We start from the raw sequence: 17534 nt of genomic DNA, 5'->3' as shown, positions 1-17534 counted from the left end.
CCGATCTCAAGTAGACTTGACGACAAATTCAAATCTGTTTTCAGAATTTTTATCGCTTCACTATATCAATCGGTACGTTGGACAAAAAACACGTCTAAATTCTTATGTTGCGCTTGTGTTAGACAAAGACAGGAAATCACCGCCACCAATCCCTTAAAACATATATGAAAGAAATCACAAAAATAAAAAGAAAAAAAACATACTCCAAGTATTTGCCTATTTAATTTAGTTATATCACAATCATAACCTGGGTAATCAAATTGGATACTCTCAGTTACTTTTTATAAGTATTATCATAATGAATAATATTCAGTATTTATTGATAGGCATAATTTAGGGATAATATATTAGAATGGAATTGTTTTGATCATCTGTAAGATGACTATTGTCCAAATAGTATAAAACAAACAACTGACAGACATAATTTAAATTAACACAATACATAATTACTTTATAGAACACAGGCTGAAAATCAGAAAGTACAGATTCCAATAGTTCCAGACCAAACGTTCTGGTCATTTCTGTCATGCCCACCAGCCAATATGGACGGTCAGTGTTCACCAATCGCACAAGGTCCTATGGAAATATATAATAAAGTATGCATTAAACACTTGAATAGAGTAGACAAATCATAAAAAAAACAATGGATTAAAATATTATTATGATATACTTGGAACATATGATATGCATCTGCTGCACACGGGCCCAATGTTGACACAGGGGGTTCATAGCCACCTGCATTGCTACCATTATACTGATTATGGTGGTGAAGCAGTGGCAATGGTTGAGTTCTACTACTTTGCTGTTGTTTGTGATCTTGCGAAGGAGCAGAGGATTCTACACCATTTTTTTGCTGCTGTGCATCACATCCATTATCGTTATCCTTAAGAAGCTGTTCACGCTGCTCATCTTCATGCATAACACGTTCAAATACTAGAGCCACAAGCTGACGCACAGTAGCGCCAGCCGTGTTGATGACAGCTTGTGAGTCTTTGGTAAAATGCAGTCGAAAACATAACACCAAATTCTGTAATGCATACACGTGACAATAATTAGTAAACATTAACCATAAAATATTGATAAAGTAGTTAATTACCCTAGCTAGAGTTTCGCCGCGCACCACACAGTCGGTGGTCAATAGTAGCGTGACACTCTGCAATACTTTTACATGCTCAGTCCCAGACTCCATCAGCATCCACAAGGTATCAGTAATATAACGAGCACCTTTTTGGTCAACTGCTCGGTGTGTGATTAGTTTTTGTATAGTTCCCAGACACATCTATATAGTTTTGAAATAATAAGAGAAACCAAGAATAACAAATTTAAATTTAAAAAAATTATAATTATATTGTACAGCCCCTATCACTATTAAATTGCTATTAAATACACCAAGCCAAAGTGTTTACTGTACAGACCTTGACAATTTTTGGTTCTTTGGTCTCGCACCCCTGCACAACAGGATATAGTATTTGGTTGACGACATAATAGATCTGATGATGGTTATGGTGTGACTGTTGCTGTTGTTGTAGGTGATCGGCCGCTACAGCCGCCGAGTTTCTCAACTTGACAATGGCCTCTTCGGACGCCTGTAATGGACACATCATAACAATAATATCATTACACTGTAGCAGCTAGATGGAAGGTATGGCTTCATTCAGAAACAACCACACAGCACGGACACAGTTACGCACAACCAGTAATGTAAAACGGACGTACTCACCTCTTTGATCTGAGGATATTTCTTCTTTGTCTCCATGGACAAGCACTTGAAGTCGTTCTGCAGCGATTCCAGTAGCCTGATGGCATTTTCGTTGTCGGTGACGGACGACGATGGTGACGACGTGCCGCCAGCCGAACGCCGCAGAGCCATGACGGTCGGTGGCCGTGCGAGGCCGACCGTTCCCTCTCGCCGAACCTGACCAACCTAACCTTTGCCAGCACCGTGTACGAATCTCTCACTCACTCTCTCGCCGTCGAGAGGTGGCCGCCTCCCGGAGATCGGCCTGGATAGTCTTCGTAGTCGGCGGCGCGAGACTCGACAATGGCGCCCGTCTATACAACCGACCCACTGCCTGGGCACCGTGTAAACGCGAACGTCGTCCAGCACACTAGCCGCTCGCAAAACGTCGGTGACCTGCGAGAGAAACGAGATCGTCGTAAAATGTCGGACGCAGTTGCACTACAGTCGTCTCGCCGAGAGTAAGTTGGTCTCCGTTCGATTTTCGATGACAACAGCGACGGCGATCGACGATAACAATGATAGAAGGGGAAAAAAACGTATGTAATCGCTGTAATCTGCGGTATTGACGTTGTCGACTTGTCGTTGTTGTCGTCGTCGCTGAGGCCGCCGCCGCAACAGTGGTCAACTGTCGATGTAGCACTACTGTACTAGTGAGCAGCTGCGGTGCGCATTGATAGTAGTCGTGGTAGTAGTGGTCGCGAGCGACGTGATAACAAATTAACAAATTACAAAATAATAATATTATCCAAAAAAAATTAAGAATATTATAAATATTAAATTTATAATTTGTGGAACGTAGGTGTGCGCACGGGAGGCACTGGGCATTCCCCGAAATGTTGTAATAAAAATGTATGTAAGTCTCAGAGCAGCTATAGAGTATGTTATAGTGCAAATAATAAAATATAAACATTGCAATTACCTATCCTTAGATCCAATCTCTTAGATTATAAGATCCAAGGAAATATACATATAACATGGTAGTTGGTTCTAGTAAATACTAAATTATGTACCACTGATTAATATATAGGTACATACCTATTGTCTTGTTCAGACACCCGAAATTCAAATCTGCAACTCTCGTTATGGACGGTATTCAAATACCTACGTCATACCTACATACACAGATACGCACGGGTAGGGCTGATTGGCAGTACCGCAATTAGCGGGGGTGCTAGGGGTGCACCGTACTCCCAAAGGTCCCCATCATCATATTTAGGGGCCCTTTTCAGACATAAAGGATTTTAGATTTTAAACTAATAGGTATGAACTTTTAGTTCAATTTACAACACATGATGAAAATTGAAATTTTTCGATGCCTGCAACGCCCGTCCAACATCCAATATTATGTTATTATACTATTGATTATACTTATGAAGATAACATTTTATACAACATTTCGTACTATACTTTTTTAACTATAACTTGGCCTCACGAATAAAACTTTATTGATATTCATAGAAAAAAAACTAAAAAAATTGAAATTGAAATTGAAATTATACGTTAACGGCTCAAAACGAATTAAAATATTTTAAAAATTTTATCAAGTGTAGGAATTGATAAAATAAATATTTAGTGAAATTTTTATGTATCTACAGTTATTCGTCTTTGAATTGTAAAAAAATCTTAAATTTAAAAAGAAAATTTTTTATGAATTTCTAACACAAATTTATTTAAGCATTTGTGTGAATTTTATGCATGTTGTCAATATTTTAACTTTAAATGTTTATAAAAAAAATTGTGAATATAGATTTTTAATACTTTTCATTTGTCTTTGAAACAATATATTAAGAGCTGTCTATTAAATTTTCAAGCTTTTTTGCCCAACAAATAATATTTTATTGATATTTATAGAAAAAAAGACAACAAAAATTGGAAACTGAAAATATCCGTAAACAGCTCAAAATATTTTTAAAACCTTATGATGTATAGAAAATTCTAATATGAACATTCTGTCAAAATTTCATGTGGGTATCTACGGTCATTTGTTTTAGAGTTACACCAAAAGCTAAAATCAATTTTGTCTAAAACCGATTTTGCGTAAAAATCCCCGTTTTTCTTTAATTTTTCTTTTGTTTTTCACGGCACTTTTGAAAACTATTCAGAATTTTTTACTTTTGGGAATTGTGTGTCTTTATTATTTTCTGGGTTTTTTTTTGCTACCAGGGAGTTGTAAGCCTACCCTTAATTGCGCTTTTGGTGCTATGCAATTTTGTAAGACAAAAGTTTGAAATAGGGGGCCCCAAATTTTGACTCGTACCTGGGACCTTTTATCTCTAGTTGCGGTACTGCTGATTGGGCTTTAGTACCACCTGAGATTTTTATAAACCTGGATGGGTTGAGTATGGTACCAGGGCCTAAAATTGTGCAGTAGCACACACTATATGCAGTAGCTAATATTAAATGTGCAATAGAAATTTAAAAGTGTACAGTACTTATTTTCGGGTTATACATTTTTATTTGATTAATATTTAATATTGATTATTGAAAATTACTAATTAGCATATTATATTCGTTTAAAATCCTTAAAACTAAATAATACAAAAATAATTGGTAGGTACTGATTACACAATATTCTGGACGGCTAATAATATAAAACCTAAGTATATAATTAAAATAATTCGTTAATTTCACGTTAATTAAAAAAGAAATTTAGTAAGTTACCTAACAGTTAAGTTAAAGTAAAGCCAAAAGTAACTAGTTAAGTTAAAAAGTTTAAAAAAAATAACTTTTTAACTTTTTAACTCGTTAATGCCGAGCTTTAGCTTATAGTATAATAAGTAGGGCTGGGATTTTAATGCCCTAAACAATTTCAAAAAATGGCCTTAAAAAAACGCAAAAATGACTTTAAAAACTCAAAAAATGCACTAAAAAAATGCATTTAAATTATATTTATTATCGCTTAAAAATTAGAAAAACAATTTTAAATTATACTACAGTAATGTATTTATTTTGTTTATTGTACGTTGTTACTATTGTTTAGTTTTTTATGCTTCTGTTTTCTTAATCATTCATTCAAAAATAATAATTAAAAAAATTTTTTAATATTTTAACTTGTTTTTGCTAGTTGTTATTAATACTAACCTGAACAAAATCGCTATTGCACTGTATAATGGTATGCCTAGCTATGATAAAATTGTTATCGACGATAACTTGTACATATGTACCTATGTATGTATGGTGTAATAAAAATAATAATTCATAATAGGTGTAACATAATGGTGATAATTTTCGTGGAATATCCTATAGCTATGATGAAATATATGAATATAATATGATTCTATATATAATTTATTATTCGTATCGTCAGCATTTTGCCGAAAGTTTCTTGTGAATCGCAACAATTTCCGTTTATTTTATGAAGAAGTTGTGAAAAATGCTCTAAAAACCAAGAAAATGCTCTATAAACCAAGAAAATGCACTAAAAATATCGAAAATGTCCTAAAAAATGCATTTAAGGTTAATTTTGTCAAAAAACGCAAAAAAAATGCAAAATAAAAAATACTTTAAAATAATCAGTATTACCTAAAACACATTTTGTACTTACGGATCAACGTTTCAAAACATCAAAAAAAAAAGATGCCTTTGCATCAAAATCCCAGCCCTAATAATAAGTATATTAACCCAAGCTATTTCGTTTTAATTTTAAAATGTTTAGTCATATTATAACCATATAAGTACCAAGAACTTTGTAGAAGATTGTCTTAGATTGTATTTTTAATAACTAATTATGCAATGATGTTATATGTGGCATGCGCACTACCTAGGTCTATGTTCATTATTTTTAAAATATTTTGGTATGGAATTAGGTGTGCAATAGCAAAATATCTTAATTTTAGGCCCTGGTTTGTACCTATCTTATGAAGATATGACTAAAAGTAGGTATAGCCCTTTAGTTTTTAAACGTTTGTGTTTACCCGAGAGATTTTGCAGGGCGATTCATTTAAAATAGAACACTCATTATTTCAAAAAGTGTAATTGTTTTTGAAAATATTTTTTTACATAGTTTCAACTTTCAAGTCGTTAACAAATCAACTTTGTTATTAAAAAATTATTTTTTTAAATTTTTTAATGACTACAGAGTTTTAATTTTATATTCCAAAGCCGAATATTTTTCCAAGTATTTCGTTACATAAAAATCGAATTTATTGAGAATATTTTATGCGTTATAAGTACCTATTTGAAGTTTAGATGAGCGGAGTTGAATAGTGATACGGGGTTACCCCACAAAATGTATGTCCACTACTTCACTCATCTAAACTTTTATTTACAATAATAAATAAATATTAATTCCTTAATTAAACATAGAAAGAGATCAAATTATCATTTATATGGTATTCGTCTTCAGTCTGGGGATGGCAGCGACAGGAGTGTAGAGGCTCAAAAATCTCAAACAAATTATGGTTAGTTTTTTTTTTTTATTACAAAATATTGATGTTTATTAATCTGGAAATATAATGGATATATTATGTGTGTCAGTGTTGGGAAAGTCCTTTTTAAAAAGGAACTCGTTCTCGTTCCTCGTTCCTGTTGCGAAAAAGGAACGCGTTCCCATTTCTTTACATTTCCCAAACTTTTTGCAATGGTGACCCATAAATTTAAACTTTATTGAGTACGCGACCCCCTGCTAAAAAAAAATATATATATCAAGTATATGACGTAAATAAATAATGTTTTTATTATATTCAATTTTATCATTGAATTTTTATAAAATACAATACTGAATAATAAATACATAATTAATAAGTAAAATAAATTATAAAAAAATACAAAATATTCGTATGATATGAAAATTAAGACTTCATGACGAAGTTGAAATAGTATGAATAGGCACGTCGAGAAAGCCAACGTACTTCTGATTGAAGTGAAAAGTGATTTAACATTTTATTCACAGTTTGTAAAACAATTTAGTATTTGATGCTTCAGATTTAATAAAATTAATAATTTTAACAATTTCACTAAGAACTTTATTTAATTCAGTTGACATTTTTTTTTGACACAAGTGACACATCTGTGAAGCATACAATTAGTCCATTTGGCATCTGTGGCTACTCGATGTCATACATTCTACAATACTAGTTGGACTTCACATTATTATTATACAATATAATATTATAGGTATCAATTTACGACTAAAATAACCGTAATCCGAATCGTATCCGTGAATCGTGACCCATCAAAAAAATGTTGCGACCCACACTTGGGTTTGGGAAACGCTGCTCTATAGTATATATAAGTATATAATATTATTAGTATTTTTATTTAATTTATATTATTAATAATAATAAATTAAAAATATTATTATTAAAAATAACTTTCAATTTTTTTTCTCATAATTTGAGCAACGGAAATTTTGTTCAAGTTCCTTCCCAGAACTGATGTTACACTTTGTTCTAGTTTGAACTCTAATAGAAATGCTTAAATCTATTATTCCAATATCCTGGTGATTGTTGTAATTTATACAAAGTTTGTTTATAATAATATAAATGAGAAATTTCAAGTGCCCACGAATCATATTTTTAAATTACAATAGCTAAAATCATTATTCTTGGGTATTACTATGTCATTTTGTCGAAATTTGAACATAAAATAACTAAAGAAAAAACTTTTATATTTTTTGGTTACAGAATAACTTACTTATGTAGAACCTTGTTTAAACTTTAAATCTTTAGCTATAAAAGTTACATTTTATACATTTTTATCTACAAAATAATTTTTTAATTTTTAATTTGATAAATGTTGTCAAAAATCTAACTTCAAATGCTTATGAAAACTATTGTGCCTATGTATTTTAGATTTTGAGCGAAGCGATGAATGTATTGATTTTACAATGATGTGTGTTTTTTTTTTATTTTTATTCATTTATATTTGTGTGTCTGTCGTCACTGTTTAGGGCAGTAACACTGCTTCATTTTTCTTCAACTATATCTTGTTCGATGGGAAAGTGAATCTAGTTGGTGGTTTGGGATGTTAAAATTCTTAATGGTTCTCAAAAGCGTAGTGAAAACAGTAACATTTAAGTAATTTTTTATGCAAAAACAGTTTTTGACAAAACCTATTTTATTTTTTGGTGTAACTCTAAAATAAAGAACCGTACCTACATGGTATTTTCATTAAATTGTCATATTATAATTTTCTATACACAAGTTAACTTAACAGTTTTTAAAAATGTATGTATTATAATAATAATATTCACGAAGTTCCGTTAAAACTAGATATCATAATAATAAAAATTACTTATGATATTTTTTAAAAGAATTGTCAATTGCTGACCAAGATTTTTTTAATAAATTAACAACAATACTTTTACAATTTACAACAATAATACATTACTCAATGTATTGTTCAATTTTATTTTAGATTTTGAGCCTAGTGGTTTTACAATAGTGTTTATTTTTTTTCATCCTGTATACAAAATTTCTATCAGAAGGAGTGCTTCGATTTCAATAGATAGTTTTTTTTCATTTAGGTAATTAGATCAAAATGGGATTTTAAAGAGGTCATTTTTCGATTTTCTCAATAGTTATTTAATGCCATAGAGAAAACCACCGACAAATTACGAAAAACCGGTAAAAATGGGATTTTAATTTCTAACGCTTTGTCTATCACCATATAAACGAATAAAAATAAAAATGACGATTTTAGTTATTTTGTTGAAATTCATAATATTAATTCAACTTACAGGCTATAATAAAATATCAAATACCCTGACAGACTGTCACCGCTTAGAATCGTTTTTCGTATACAAGGATATGATATCATTGAATTTAAATTTAATACAATCCATTTTACAGTGACCCACTTGTAACCTACTGTACAGCAGAGCGACATCCACTTACCTGCTTTTTGTTTTACTTAATTTAACAAATAATTCAAGTCACCATTACTTATTTATTATTAAAAGAAACAAATTTTAAATAATTGACCTAATTAATTACATTTTTAGAATGTACCAAGCAAAATTATCTTAACAACAATTGCATTAACATACAAAGATGCCCAACACATTATCCATTAGAAAATCAGCAACAAAATTCTTCTATTATCATTCAACTCAGAAACTCCACGTTCGTAAATGAGGATAATTCCACTTATTACCCCAAGGTTAGGTTAGGTCCATTGGAGAATGAACCTACCACTAACACTGAATCTTCTCAAAGGATAACTACTCGAGTAGATGATCTGTTGAATCATCTACAACTAGAAATGAAATTGTCAAATGTAATCAAATCGCCATCTCAAGAAACTTGTGGAAGGAGGGAAATTGACCTTCTAATGGTCAATGGTGATCGTAGTAAATTAGGTATAAGTTTGAAAACAAATAAAATTATAATTTATTTTTGATTATTGTTTTTAAATTTCACAAAATATATACATAGAAAATTGAATTCGATTTAATGAATTATAATTACACATTTTGGTTTTTCAATGTACTTAGGTGATTGGCCCTGGATGGCAGGACTTGGGTATCTAAATCTTAATATGCCAAATTCGGGAAATTTAAAATTGGTTTAAAATTGTTGTTATAGTAACCGTTATATTGTAAAATAAAACATATTATTATTATACTATACTATACACGATATGTTTTCGGCTGCAGTAAAATACTTTGTTTAGCCTTATGACAGATCCTAATCACCAGACCTCCGTATCACAGTTACATGCCGCCTCCACAATCGGGATAGACTCAGAGTTAACAATTTGGGGCCTTTGAATACCTGGTGATATATGCTTCGCACATTGTCTACCTATGTGATTTGATGACTGATAGCTAGATAATAGAATACATCTATCTGCTAAACACTGTCACGACATTTATAAGTCAAACCACTTTTACTCCTAAATTGGTACCGATTCTCAGAGAGTCAAACGGGCGGCCGAGTTTCACTTAAACAATTGGCCCTAGACGTCACTAAAAACCCTATCCGTTAGGACAATCATCAAACATTCGACTTACAGCATGCGCGACTTTAAAAATTCAAACTTATATAGCTTCAAAATTTGTACTCACACTCAGCGAGTCTCATAAGCCCACTAGAACCTATATTTTCGATTCTACATTTACATACGCAAATAATGGAGTACCCAGTAATATAGACTTAGCATATTGTCCATGATTCGACGTAGTCGGATTGCCTACTTATGTGATTTGATGAATGACATCTAGACAAACGAATACAGCATCGACTTTACACTGATTAACAACTAAAAGCACCATAAGCTCAAACTCAAAATTCAAATATTCCCACATTCAAAAGAGTCCATAACCCCCCCCCCCCAAGTTATCACAAATCCTAATTACCGTCGTGAAAATGAACACAACCATAAACTTTTGAGTTCGTGGTTTTAAGTTTTTAACCAACCGTCGCGTCATAGTCAGGTGCGACTTATATAAGTGACTAGACCTCTAAAATGTGTGCTCACGCTCAGCGAGTATTATAAATCCACTATAGTCTATATTTTCCATTCTGCACTTACCTACGCAACTAACGGGGTCCGCAGTTCACCGCAGATTGATTGCATACCTGGTAATATAGCCTTCGCATATTGTCCGCGATCCGACGCAGTCGATTTGTCTACCTTTGTGATTTGATAACTGACAGCTAAACAATCAAATACACCTATCGACTACACTCTTTTTAACAATTTTAACAACCAAAAGCAGTGTAAAACGCTAGAAGATCCTGGAGATCGTATCCATTTATAATATTTATGACGGATTGCTTAAACTTTTAAACATTCCCGCCAAAGCGCCAAGCCTTATCTCCAATACATATCACTAATCCTTATCACAAATCCTAAACTTTGGTCTTAAAACTGTCGCTACTTTTATAATTCAAACAACTATTACTCCAAAATCCGTACTCACTCTCAGCGAGTCCAACGGGTGCTCGAGTTTCACTTACAGCTAGTTATTATATAAAATATGAAAAACAAACCGAGCAAATAAAGAAATACTTAGATAAAATTTTTATACTACCTATTTAAACATTTAGTTCATAATTCTAATAATCAAAATTTTATTGAGAATAGGACGTACCTATATTGTTACTCAGCATAGATTATTCTCCAAGTTATTAATAGAATGCAAAGACAAAACAATTAACACAATTAATAATCTCCAAAATAACAAAATTTAATAATTAAAAACTATTTTATATACTTTCTTCAAAAACGTTCGTCACATATAAAATAAAATTGATTTTATTTAATCGGATTTGTTGGTTCATGAAAAATAATTTTTTGAGATACGAGATATAATTGCTTCTAATTACAGAAAATATTCAATAACATACTAATTTGAATAAACCATACTTAATAAAACATATTCAGACAAAATCTCAAGACGGAAAACAAACAAAATGCCATATAAGTAAAAGCATGAAAAAAAAAATGATTTAATTTGAAATATGAATTTCTGATTAAATCTTGAATTTTATTTTAATAATACATTTCAGTGTGTACATTAAATATTAATTGTCCATAAGCTAATCTATATAAATAGAAATAAAAAAATGATGCTTAACTCTGAATAACGATACAAATTGAAATCTTTTCTGGTTGCTTTTATTTGAGAAACAATGAAATAACGAATTTAAAAAGGTAGCAAGTGGATACCGTATTGCATTAAATGTCGTGAGGGTCACTGTAATGGATGTGTTCAATCTAAATCCAATGATGTGAAATTATCGTATACGAAAAACGATTCTGAGTGAAGGCGGTCTAGCACCCTAAGTATATTTTATGATATTATTGCTACTAAAGTAATTTATTTTACTATTAGTAAATACATTACTACATTAGGTTTTGGTCAAAAACATTGTATTTGAAAATGACACTGTATGTGTAAAATAAAAAAAATATACATTTATACTTTAAAAGTTTCAACGAATAATATTTACAATTTATTACAAAATAAGATTAACTAAAATTTATATAATTTGCTTAAAAATGTTATTTCGTCCAAATTTGAACTTATAATATAATATAAACTTATAATATATTTACAAAAAAAACTATACTTACCTATATAATATATTTTAGATTTTTTGGTTACAGTAAGAACTATTAATTATGAGAGACCTTGTTCCAAATTTTTAATCCTTAACTATAAAAAGTGTGTAAGTGGATGTCACTCTGCTGTACAATAAGTTACAAGTGGGTCAATGTATAATGGATTGTATTTAATTTGAATTCAATGATATAATATCATTGTATAATAAGAAACGATTCTGAGCGGAGACGGTCTGTCAGGGTATTCGATATTTTATTATAGCCTGTAAGTTGAATTAATATTATGAATTTCAACAAAATAACTAAAATTTTTATTTTTATTTTTATTTTTATTCGTTTATATGGTGATAGAAAAAGCGTTAGAAATTAAAATCCCATTTTTACCGGATTTTCGTAATTTGTCGGTGGTTTTTCCTATGGCATTAAATAACTATTGAGAAAATCGAAAAATGACCTCTCTAAAATCATTTTTGGAAATGATAAAATTGCGTTATTATATCAAGTTATAATATTTCAAATACATTTTTGAAAAGTTCCAGTAATAGATACCTACCTAGTTATATATTTACAGGTTCTGATACAGTAATAATCCGCATTTATATCGAGATTGATAAAATCATACGATTCTTGTTTTATACCTATAAGACTATAGCTCTCCGATAGTTGCTGGGGGAGACCCCCAAACCCCCCGAGTTGGCGAGGAGTGTTAACCGATGTCGGAAGCTGCAGTGGTCTTTTGGTCTGGTCCTCGGTCTCAAGCCGGTTGGTGTGTGATAAGGAGGCCTGGTGATAATAAACATTTCGCTCTACACTCTTGGCGATGTTAATGAGCCCCGTGACGCCACGCGGGTGGCCTTTAAATTTAGCGGGGAACACGAATAACTGGCCAACGGAGAGATCAGACATTTTAAAAAGGGCTAAAACTCGATATTTCGAAAAAACTATTGATAAACTCGGCCGCGCGCGGCCTATAAATTTAGCGGGGAACGCGAATAAGGTCCGAGCGGGGACGCAGAAAGTCCTCAAAAATCTGAAGAAATTAATATATTCATACATAAAATAAATTATTTATATTAATAGATTAATAAATAAACTAATCAATAAAATATATTAGTTTTTATCTTTAAATATAAATACAAAGTTCTTCGAAAATATACGTTTTTTTATGATAATATTTTTTATATTCTTTCAAAATAGACCCCGGGAGACCACCCATCGAATTTTTTCATTGGTAGTTCCCTTACGCTATAGTTCAAATATTATACATAGGTAGTCGGAATAAGAGCGCCGGGTCTCTGTTTTATAGTTAGAGACATACATGCCTATTATTCCTAGGAAACCAAAAACTTAATTTTCTTTAACTATTGGTATATTTTCACTCAATTTTAATATATTTTTTTTAACCTTTCTTATAAATACGATAAAAAAAAAATTGAAACTTATGCTATTCAATTATAATTTTTGTACTTATTACTGTAAAAAAAATATATTTAAATAAATAGATCTGCCACGGAGATTTATTAAGTGTATGATCAAGACTTTAGTAAATATTCGTGTATAGTCTATTTAATAGGCGTATATATACCTATAATAGTGACTATAGTGACCACTACTATGCAGTGGCGTCATTTGTGGGGGGGGGGCAGGGTGGCATTCCCTCCCACCACCCCTCCATGTCATTAGAGGGCCACTGTTGGGCCAAGTATGGGCTAGTTTCAGGCCTTTATATAGTAGCTAAAAGGTAATATATTTAAGTAACCCCTACATATATGTATTAATTATTTAGTGATTGTTATCTCTCAAAAAAATAGGTTACTTACCTGTATGCCTATGATATTAACCTTTGATACTAACTAGTAAGTATACAATTATGTATAGGGAGGGTATTTGTATTGAGATAAAAATGCAATATTGTAATGTAATGTAATGTAAATGTTAGCGAGCTTCTTTTTTCAGTTATATTTTGGGCTGGTCAAAAATGTTGCCACCCCCTCTCAAAAACTGGAATAACGCCACTGCTACTATGTTTGAGCGTGTGAATTTCTCTGTGTGTACGTTTGAGGGGGCTTATCCACCTCAACAACCCTCCTAAATCTCCCCCTATTTGTAGGGAACTGCATCAGTTAAAAAAGTACCACACAATCATTTGTAGATATAAGAAAAAATCGCCAATATACCTACTATTTTAATCCGAAGGAAATTATAAAAATATACGAAAATACTTTAGCTCGTTATGTGGCAGTATTATATATCTACATTTATAACAGCCAGGCGGCTGCCCAACAATAAATAACGACATTTTCTAAGCTTGAAGATAAAAAAAACAACAGCTTTAATGAAGATTGTCTATTTAGCATAAAAAAAAGTAAAATTAGCAAAAAAATTTAATAAAAACGGTGAATTATCCAAAAAAATTTTAATTTATGAACTCCTTTTAGTATATGAAATTAATTTTTAGCTCATCTACTCTGCTATAATTTTAAGTTAATATTTCTAGAAAAAATATGCAAATGTTTTAAGTCTTAAGAACTGGTTATAACTTATAACTAGGATTCAAGTTCAAATAACTCAAAAAGTAAAACCTACTACAAAATTATCTAAAATATATAACCAAAATAAACCAAATATGCATTTTCAACGCAATTATGCCCTAAAAGACAGCCATTTTTTAATGGGCGCGCCATGGGAAAATGGTGGTTTAACCATCCGAATTTTCAACACATTTTCTTTATTTTAATTAAACTGTTAACAACATTAAAAAAACAAAATACCAAATTACCAAGCCAACAGACCTATATACAGTATTTATATTTAAAATAAATGAGATTGCGATTTACCTCGCCAATTCAATTGACTAGTTAGTTAGATATAATTTTTTGAAGCTCCACTCATTTTTAAGACACCACATACCATAATTTTCTGGATATATAATATAAAGACGTTATCGCATTCATATTATATAGAATACGATTGACATACCAATCCATAGTAAATTATACCATAATTTATTATAATATAGTTGAAAATTACTTAATAAAGTAAAAAATATTTTACGAAAACAATATCTCATAATATTATAATGTTTTGATTTTCATAATTTACTCTAAAAGCTCATTCAGTCGTACTTACAATTAATTAATATAATATGCACTAAAAATAATTAAAATGACTTAAAAATACTAAAAAATGGTTCTAAAAATGGTAAAACATAAAATAATGGAAAATAAAAACTTCACCTTTGAAGCATCTGTTACACAAAACAAATTATTTAGGTACTCGGAACGCATTATCCAAAAAATAATGCAATTTGCATTGAAGTGTTGGGCCTTTTCATAACAATACACATATAAGTATTCCTATTATATAGTAGCACAGAAAAGTCAGACTTTTATAAAATCAAATTAAACGTCAAACAATATAAATATTATTAAACAAGACCACTACAACTGAACTTCTATTAATTATTTCAATTACTCGAAAATACAAACGCTGTACCGATATATATCAATATATTATTATACTTGACATTGTCGCAGTTTATTTGCAAACGTTCAATTAATTAAATTCTGTCTTGAGACTCAATTATTCTCATTCATAGACACGAAAAATTGATTTTGTAATGATATAGTTCACTTGTTGTTGTTCCTTATACATTCAGTTATTAAATACACATGATATAATATATAAGGTGTAATAGAAAGACCTGATAAATGAAATAACTTTTGTTCTAATCAACATTTAATTATTTTTTTTATACATATAGGTACTTATAAATAGCTGTCCTACCCCACGTTGTCCAGGCCAAAGATTTGAATATTTTAATAAATATATTTGAACAAAATGTATATTATGCCATATTTTTTATAATTTTTTATAATAAAGCTGATTCTGCACACATCGTTGACCGTAAAAAATGTAATTTCTTAAAAAAAAATGTTGATTGTTCAACTCCTTTTGGGTGTAACTCGCTGAAGTAAGTGCAACTCAGCTCCGGTAGCTATGCTGCTGCTGCTGATGATGATTATGATGATGATATTTAAAACGTATCGTAAAAATTGATTGAAATTAAAAATGTTAATTATTTTATATCTTTAAAATTACCTGAATACATAGAAGTGCCACTGCGTCACCAAGCGTATCATTTTAATAATAATAATTATTATTAAAACCAATTTAGTATACTATTGTTTAATAATTATGATAAAAATCAATAATAAATCTCAAAATCACTGTTTGAGCACCTCCCCGGGTTGAACTCTAATTTACCTTTTTAAATTATTCTATGTTACTCAGAGATAATGTAGCACTCTAATGGTTAGGTTAAATAAAAGAATTTTTGAAATCAGTCTAGTAGTTTTTGAGTTTATTTGTTAAAACTTCCAAAGTTCCTCTTTATAATATGAGTATAATATATATAATATATAATTTATAGACGCTTGCGCTACACATATCTATGGTATGATATTTTAGAATCTGAGCGGAGCGATGAATGTATTGATTTAACATGATGTGTGTTTTTTTTTTTTTTTTTTCCTTTTTTTCATTTTATTTTTTTTGTGTCTGTCATCACCTTTTAGGACAGTAAAAGTGCTTGGATTTTCTTCAACAGTACCTAGTTGGTAATTTGGGGGGTCAAAAGTAAAATGTTTCCAATAGTTTTCAAAAGAACCGTGAAAAACAAAAGAAAAATTAAGGAAAAACGGGAATTTTTACGCAAAATCTATTTTCGAGAAAATTGATTTTGGTTTTTGGTGTAACTATAAAACGAATGACTGTAGATACATGAAATTTTCACTGGTTGTTTATATTTCCATTTTCTATACATGATAAAATTTTCAAAATATTTTCATTTGTTTTGAGCTGTTTACGGACAATTCCAGTTTCCAATTTAATTAGTTTTTATTTCTATGAATGTCAATAAAACACTTTATTTGTTGAGTAAAAATACTTTAAAATTTAATACAAGGCTCCTACTATATTATTACAATGACATTTGAAAAATATTAAAAATCCATAGTCACAGTTTTTTTTAATTAGCATTCATAAAGTTCAAAAATTGACAAAATATGTAAAAATCACGAAAATTAACAGATTATTTTGAGTTAATAATTCGTAAAAATTTTTCTTTTTAGAACTAAGATTTTAAAATGTAATACAAGATTCTTTATAGGATAATCTACCTTTATCAAAAAAAAAAATGTCTATAAGAAACTCAAATTAAATTTTTATGAGCGTTTGAATTTCATATTTTTACAACATTTGATATTCACTCGATTTCTTACGTAACGATTTTCTTATTTTGTTGTAATTTTTTTTTTTTTTTATTTTTGCATGATATTTACAATCTATTCAAAGAACAATAAGCAAATTAGATAAGAGTATTAAAGAAACATGAGTAATATGACGGAAGAAGCCACCCAGTGATGACACTACCTATTTTGTTTACAGTTTAGGAGGGAAAAATTTGAACTAGGATTCAGGCATTTAGCAGGTCACGACACCAATTACGTTTGAAACGTCTGACGGGGTTACCCGGAATGATTTTTTTGTTGTAATTAAAAAACGAATGACTGTAGAAACTTGAAAATTTTACTGAATGTTTATATTAGAATTTTCTATATACGATAAAATTTTGAAAATAATTTGACTCTTTTTGAGCTGTTTACGGACATTGTAAGTTTTCAATTTTTTTAGTTTTTTTTCTATAAATATCAATAAAGTTTTATCTGTTGGGCCAAAAAGTGTAAAAAATTAATACAAGGCTCCTTATACATTGTTACAA

At 30.3% G+C, this 17534-nt stretch overlaps 1 protein-coding gene across 2 annotated transcripts in view; it reads right to left on the bottom strand.

The window, feature by feature from the left end:
• Window positions 1-2387, bottom strand: part of LOC100162245 (protein MON2 homolog) — a 22384-nt gene extending 19997 nt beyond the window's left edge. Inside the window, exons 1-5 of one of the 2 annotated variants that reach the window (XM_008189057.3) lie at window positions 1721-2387; window positions 1416-1586; window positions 1097-1279; window positions 671-1027; window positions 451-576 (exon numbers count right to left, since the gene is read on the bottom strand). In XM_008189057.3, coding sequence (XP_008187279.1) covers window positions 451-576; window positions 671-1027; window positions 1097-1279; window positions 1416-1586; window positions 1721-1870 — 987 coding nt within the window. In that variant the 5' untranslated portion in view covers window positions 1871-2387. The remainder of the gene's footprint in view (window positions 1-450; window positions 577-670; window positions 1028-1096; window positions 1280-1415; window positions 1587-1720) is intronic. The other variant, XM_001947382.5, reaches the window with a different exon arrangement.
• Window positions 2388-17534: the final 15147 nt, after the last annotated feature.

This window comes from Acyrthosiphon pisum, chromosome X (genome assembly GCF_005508785.2).
Source record: "Acyrthosiphon pisum isolate AL4f chromosome X, pea_aphid_22Mar2018_4r6ur, whole genome shotgun sequence".
Taxonomy (NCBI): Eukaryota; Metazoa; Arthropoda; class Insecta; order Hemiptera; family Aphididae; genus Acyrthosiphon; species Acyrthosiphon pisum.
The sequence above is the reverse complement of the archived record's forward strand: the minus strand, read 5'-3'. Positions and strand labels throughout refer to the sequence as shown.